Here is a 6,922-nt window from a genome sequence, read left to right as displayed (position 1 = left end):
GCACCCCGGTGCAAATGCTCCCAAAGCTGCACACACACCCCCCTTACCAATCGTTAATCACCGCCGGGTCAGCAACGAGAGCAAGCAGCAGGAAAGGCCGAGTGTCGGCAGCCGCGCGGGAGCAGCGGGAAGCAGTGCTGGCCGGTTCCCTGGGGAGGCAGCTCCCCCTCCGACCACCCTCCGCCGGGAGGCCCCGTGCAGGTGGCCGGTCCTGCATGCACTGCCCTTTCCTTCAGGAAGGTCACTTGGTCCTGAGTGTGCAAGGCTTCACCTGTGGCTGGGAGCTGCTGGGTACGCGTGTGGCAGGAGCCCTGAAGAGGACCTTCTGCCTGGTCGGCACCACAGTCACCATCTCTTCACCATGCGGCACAAGGCATTTTGGAGTGCCCTGGAGTACACCTGCCGGCTGCTGGGCATCTCCACTGCAGCAGGTAAGAGCTCTCTCTCTCTCTTAGGCATTAAAAGGCACTGAGTGGGTGTGGGGACCCCTGAGCTGTCTCCCCGTCTCTGGTCAGGAGCAGCCACTGCCCCATACTACAAGGGGGCAAGGAAATTGATCACCTTTGCTTTGGGATGTAGGGAGGGGGAGTGCTGAGTGGCTGGTCAGGCTCTTTCCAAATGCTGTGGGAGACGCAGTGAGACATCAGAATGGAAGAGCCAGCACTCAGTATGGCAGAGGACAGGCTAAAGCACAAATAGAAAGGAAAACTACATTATGTTCTTGTAAAACAGACATGGGCACAGGCAAGATGTGAATGAGACTGAAAAGCAAAACACTCATGGCTGTGCAAAACTGCCAGGCTGCTCCGTGGGATGTGAAAAAGGAAGAGCACCTTGTGTTGCGCACAGTGAGTTGTCCTGTGCCAGGCAGGATGGAGAGGTCCTAGCCATCACAGCACACTTACTGCCAAAGTGCTTCTTTACCTCTCTAGCAACCCATCAGGGAGCAGGCTCAGGAAGCGGTTCAGGTTATAGCTGCAGTTCAAACATCATAAATTCACCCACCTGGCTAGTTACATCCTCTCACCCACTGCCAGGAGCTGCTTGGGACCAGTGTCCTCTGGGTTTGGTGACACATCCGAGAGCTTGGTTTCAGGTGAGACACAGGTGTTTTGAGCTGGATGTGTCAGGCACAGTATCTAACCCAGAAGGACTCAACTGTGGTGGATGATCACCTCACATGGGGCCTATCTACGGCTGGGACGTGGGGAAACAGCTAAAGCAAAGGCCTCAGGTTCACTCTGCACTGCTGCTGACTCACTGTTACGTGACAGGATAAACAGCTCTGTCTGCCTCAGTTTCCCCATCAATAAAACAGAGATCAAAGTGCCTGATTTGCCTAATGGCTGGAGATATCAACCAGAAGTTCCTGGTGAGAGGTGACTTGAGGTGGTATCTGTGATTCTTGTGTCAGGTCTCTGGGAATTTCAGAGTCAGATCCTGCAGAGTAGGTTGCAGCAGGCTCTCCTGCCTTTGTGTTTCCTTTATCAACTGCAGACAGCCATGAGAGACACTTTGTTCAAATGAAGGTCAAAGTAAAGAGCACACAGGTCAGCTGAAGAAAGCATGGGTCCTCAGTGACACCCAAAGCTCAGCTGGAAAGCTGAAGGCTGTGCTCTGGAATGCGCTTTAAATGACTGATAAGAGGCAGAGATTTGAGTCTCAGAGTTTATACAAACTCACAGTAGATAAGTGCGTATCATGGTGAGACTGCAACAGGTAGTAGCTGGAACACAACTTTAACCAGCAAATGCAAATCTTTTCCTTCCTCCATCCTCATCCACCTTGGGCTCACATGAGCTCCATGCTAGTCATATTCTCTGTTAAAGCTCCAAGGAAACTCACAGCAGAGACCTTCCTGGGAGAAAACATGAGCTTGTCGCTATGGGAAAGCTAAACTTAGACCAGCAAAATTGAAGGAAGCTTACGATTTGGAAGTGTCATAGTGGAATATAATGTCTCTCTCTCCTGGTTGTTTTCTTGTCATCTTTTTGCATCATCTGAACCTCTTTCTGTAGTTTCCAAAAAGCCAGTGAAGAATAAGAGGTGCCTGTGTTTTATTCCTCTGTGTGTCTCAGTGGAGTAAGAAAACAGCTTGATGCAGTGTTTAGTGCCTGATGAGGTGTGTGAGGTTTGTGCATGAAATGGAAACCATGCAGAAGAGAATCCCACGGGGTTTATTTGGAAAAAAAAAAAAAAGAAATGAAAGGGAGAGGAGAGTGCATCAGCCTCACTAATTGATTCTGAGAAGGCTTGGCCAGCTCCATAAGCTGCTTGCAAACACAGAAGGTTACCCACATAATATAAACCTCCCTTCCCCCAAGATCTTGGAGGTAATGGCTATTTGCAATGGTGGGGTTGCAGGGTTTCTTGTGTATGAGAAATCAGACGGCCCTGCCACCAGCAGACCCTCATGGCAAGTTAGCAGAGAGCGACCAAACAGCCCTGCAGTTCGTTGCAGTGTTTGGGGTATCTCTGTAGCTCAGAAATTTTAGGCCTTGTGATTTCTGCATCTAGGAGAGAGTCCTTACTTAATTCTTAATTCTCATGCTTTCAACCATTTAATTCCTAATCATGTGCCTTCAGCCACATGGTTTGGATAAGATTCAAATCAAGGCAGCAACTGGTCCAAATAAACACGTCGGCAACAGCCTTTGGCTTTTTTCAGATTGTTCATCCAAACAGCTTTGTGGATAAAGCAGAAGCTGTGTAAAATGAGGAAACCTCCCCATCCACAGCAGAGACTCAAGCGTAACAGCCAAGCTGTTGAATTCTGCATTCATCCATAGGGAATGAATGAATGAATGAACAAATTCCACATTTGTAAGAAAGGGTATAAAGAAGGGTTCTCAGTCATGAGATAGTAAAAGACAATACCTTGCATGTAGGATTACACAGCTCACACAGCTTCACAGCCTTTTGATGAGACTGATTTCCCTGTGCCTCTGCTCGGGGTTAAAGAGGTGGTAGATGGGTCCCATGCCTTCACCTAGCTGACAGGGGTCATGTCTGGAGGTGACACAGAGTGCCTTTGTTCAGCCCAGGTGGAACAGCTGCGTGCTCAGGCACAGAGCTTCAGCATTGACTCACAGATGTCATGGACACTGGTCTGCATCCCTGTTTTAGAGCCTGGTACCCTTCTCCAGCTGAGGCAAACCACAGCTCAGAGAAAGGAAGCCAACTGGCACCCCAAGCCTTAGACAGTGTGCACTGAGCACGACCAGCAACGAACTTCCTGAGCACCAGTGCAAGGCAGGAAGATGTGGAGACATCAGGTGGGCACAGGAGTGCAGTGATTGCCTAGAGCAATGGCTTGGCCATGAAACCCAGGCTCTGCTCAGCTCCATGCTGCTGAAACTTGTGTGCTGTGACTGGTCACATACCAACCAACTTGCTGCAGCTAGTGTGAGGCACTTCAATTCCATTCCATATTGGAAATAGTCTTTTGGGAAACTGAAGCATGTTGAAGGAAATTTTCCATTCCTGAAGCTATTTGCCCCCAACAGCCAGTCCAGTGAAGATTTTACCCTTGCTAATACTCTTAATCCTCCTTAAACTGACTCCCCAGTGTGCTGTGCTGGCCCCGGGCACTGAGGGAACTTTCATTCCCTGGTTTTAATCTGCCTGCTCCAGTTATATGTTTTCCTGTTTGGCTAGCAAAGGATCTTGATGCCATGGCTACGGCCCTTTGGGAAGGCAGCTGGTGTGGTTCATGTGTCCTGCTGCTGCTCTGCAGCTGCATGTTGAGCACAGCAGGCTTGGGCAAGCAGGGAGGACAGGGGAGTGAAGGGACATGGCAGAGAGGTCCAAGGTGGCAGAGGATGGGGCACTGGGAGGGAAGTCCCTGTGGCAGTCGTGATGGAGCAGCATGGCAGGGGGTGGAAGGGACACAGAACACTGGTGCTCTTCTCCCACAGCTGTCCAAGGTGAGCTGGTATCCCCAGAGCACCTCTCAAGACTGCTGTGATAGGGATGCAGCTGGGATGGGTTTCTGGGCTGTATGTCAAGGCCAGCATTCAGCTCTGACCCCCCTGGGCTGCTGTGTCAGCATGAATCACTGGTGCTGGCAGTCCTAATGTGCTGCACAGCATGGGAGGAGCAGCCTCATCAGCCCCTGGGGAAGCTGGGGCATTGATCCTGGGAGCTCACAGGGCACCAGAGAGTCGGGAATCAACCCTGCAGTCAGCAACTTTCCTACCTTCTCTTTCTAGTGCTGATCGGTGTGGGCGTAGAAACTCTGCAGCGAGGACAGTTCAAAAGCCTGGCTTTCTATCTTCTGTGAGTATTTTTGTCCTTCAAGTCAGAGCTGGCAGGGGTGACCCATTCAACCCCTCCACCATATTTCACATCAGACTAGATTGCAGCAGCAGGAAGGAGCAGTGTCCAAGGCTTTGGGGAATTCAGGTCTCCAGGTTTCAGAAAAGTAAGCTATTTCTGTTAGAAAAACTGATGCTACAGCATCACCCATGCTACTACAGACTCAGGCCAGAAGTGACACTGCCTGCAAGTTGACCCCCCGGGGACAGAAGAGCTTTGAGCTCTCCTCCACAAACCAGCTGAGCAGAGGGTGTTCAGACCCCAGCACACAGACTTTGTTGTGAACTGGATAGTAAATCCTGGCCTTCTTTGCCCCTTCTGCCAACTGGAGAGCATACTCAAGCCCAGGTCTGCCCCCCTGACAGCTCCACCTTTCAGTTTTTCAGGGGTTGCAGTTACTGTCTGTGAAGGCTTCTTCTTTATCAGTTTGTTCCTGGAGATGTGCTTCACGTGAGTAGACCCTGTCCAGTCTTCTCCAGCCTTGGTGGGACCTCCTGAGGCAACTTGCACCTTACAGGCAACACCAGACTTAGCTGAGCTGCAAGTGCCAAACCAAAGGTCCTGCCTCTAATGCCATGGCAAGTGCAGTCAGGCAGGGGGAAGGTAAGTGGGGCCATGTCCCGGGCCATGTCCACAGCCAATTAAACCTGTGGTTTAAGCCAGGCTTGTGCCATAATTTGCTGAGCATCAACACAGCAAACCCTGGTCTGTGGCATCTGCTTAAAACACAGTATGAAGCCCTGCAAGGAAATGGGATTGAGGGAAGAGCCAGATTCCCAGGGACAGCTGCAACCCATTCCCAGAGACAGTGCAGAAGTTCAAGTTAAAATGTAGAAAATCCTTATGTACTTCTCAGAAGCTGAACATTTTTGTTGTCTTTTAGCATAAACTCAAAAGCCCTGATATCTTAGAGGCAACACCTTAGTCCAGCTAGTAGACATTCAGCTAGTAGCCATGTGGGCAAACACACCAAGGAGAGATGGCCTGAGATGATGACATCTGGAAGATGTAGCCCCTGGCTTCTTCTGCCTATGGGAGAGGCTCAGGCTTTGCTTACCTTCCCTGAACCAACACAATGGTTTCCTGGAAAACCAGAGGGAGGATCTGCACGTCTAGCTGGGGGATGGTTAGGTCCAATTCTTCTTGCCATGTGCCCCATCCCACAAGGACCTGTGTTTCTCTCCCCAGATATGAGCCTGACTCCCTGGCACATGCCTGCTGGAAGCGAGCTAGACGCCCAGGGAGCTTCCAGAAATTCCTGGGGTACACGCTTCTCTCAGTGGCTTGCTTCCTGCATCCTGTCCTCATCTGGCATGTCACCATCCCTGGTGAGGAGTCCATGCTGGGGTGGGGAGTAGCACAGATAGAAGAGAAGCATGGTCTTTTGAGTGCCAGAGAGGGTGGGGATGTGCAAGGTGCTGGTCCAGTTGCAGATGGTGCTGAGCTAGCTAGACCAAGAGCTTCGCCTTGCCTCAGCCCTCAGCCAACACGATCTTCTCCCCAGGGTCCATGCTGGTGCTCACCGCCCTGGCCTACTTCCTGCTGAGCAAGAGAAGTAAGAGCCCAGGGCACAAAGAGACGCATCCTGAGGCAGGCCAATACGCAGACCCTTCAGCCACCGTTGCAGCTGCAACCATTGCTGGTGACACTGAGCAGACCTACACCTTCCATGGGGCCCAGAGGGAGCAGCACCGTTCACTGCTGGGCCACATGAAGAGCATCCTGAAGGGCAGCAAGGACAGGAGCCCAGCCCCAGTAGGTCCCACTGAAACAGCAGCCCTGCCAGCCCCACGTAAGCAAGTGCACTTCCAGGAGAAGGTGGTGCAGATCATCCCCTCTGTCAGTGAGAGCTTGGAGGACGTGGACAGTGAGGCTGAAGAGACCACATCGGATACAACACCCATCCTCACCCCACCTGATGCACCTGTCATCCTCTCTCCCCTCAGCACCTCGGGCCTATTTTAAGCCCTCAGCAGGAATGAGGATGGGACAAAGCTGCTACCCCTGGCACTGGCATCTTTCCTTGCCGCTTCAGCAGCCAAAGTGCCCGGAGAAGTGGCCTTCCTTGCCCTCCCTGAAGGTGGCAACTCTGCCACCTCCTGCACTACATGGTCCCGCACCTTGTGACAGAGCCAGTGGTGGTCCCCAGCCCCTGCAGTGCCGTGCCCAGGAGACAGCTGGTGGTTCAGCCAGGGTAGTGCTGGGACAGTCAGGTTCCTGTTCCCATGGCTTCACACTTGGGTCATCCCCCTGTTATGGCACTACACTTCAGACCTGCTCCTCCTGCCTAACATCACAGCCATGGTGTGTGCCTCCCATGAGGCAGCAGCAGGCAGGAGGAGGGGAGACCACCATGTCCCCAGGGCAGCCTCTGCTGGGGGCAGTTGTCTCCCTCCTGCTCTTGCTGCACAATGAAGAGCTCAGTGCTGGGACACATTCAGCACGGGTCACATTCAGCACCTGCAGCAGCTGCACCAGCCCCAAGGCATCCAAAATGTCATTTCTGAGGTGGGATAAGACCAAGCACACCCCTGGGGCTAGCACCTGCTAAGTGCACTCCTCTGAAACACACTCTGAGCCTTGCAGGGAGATCACCTCTGCCCTT

The 6,922-nt window shown here is 52.3% G+C and overlaps 1 protein-coding gene across 1 annotated transcript; it reads left to right on the top strand.

Annotated features, from left to right (window-relative positions):
* Nucleotides 1–215: 215 nt before the first annotated feature.
* Nucleotides 216–6,282, top strand: TMEM72 (transmembrane protein 72; the record flags this gene model as incomplete). The annotated part of the gene is given in 6 exon segments (XM_080621575.1): nt 216–285; nt 288–431; nt 4,212–4,278; nt 4,696–4,767; nt 5,506–5,645; nt 5,822–6,282. Coding segments are annotated over 6 exon segments (954 nt in total).
* Between the last annotated feature and the right edge of the window lie 640 nt (nt 6,283–6,922).

Source organism: Psittacula echo, assembly GCF_963264785.1.
Source record: "Psittacula echo genome assembly, chromosome: 6".
NCBI lineage: Eukaryota > Metazoa > Chordata > Aves > Psittaciformes > Psittacidae > Psittacula > Psittacula echo.
This window is presented reverse-complemented; position numbering and strand designations above follow the sequence as displayed.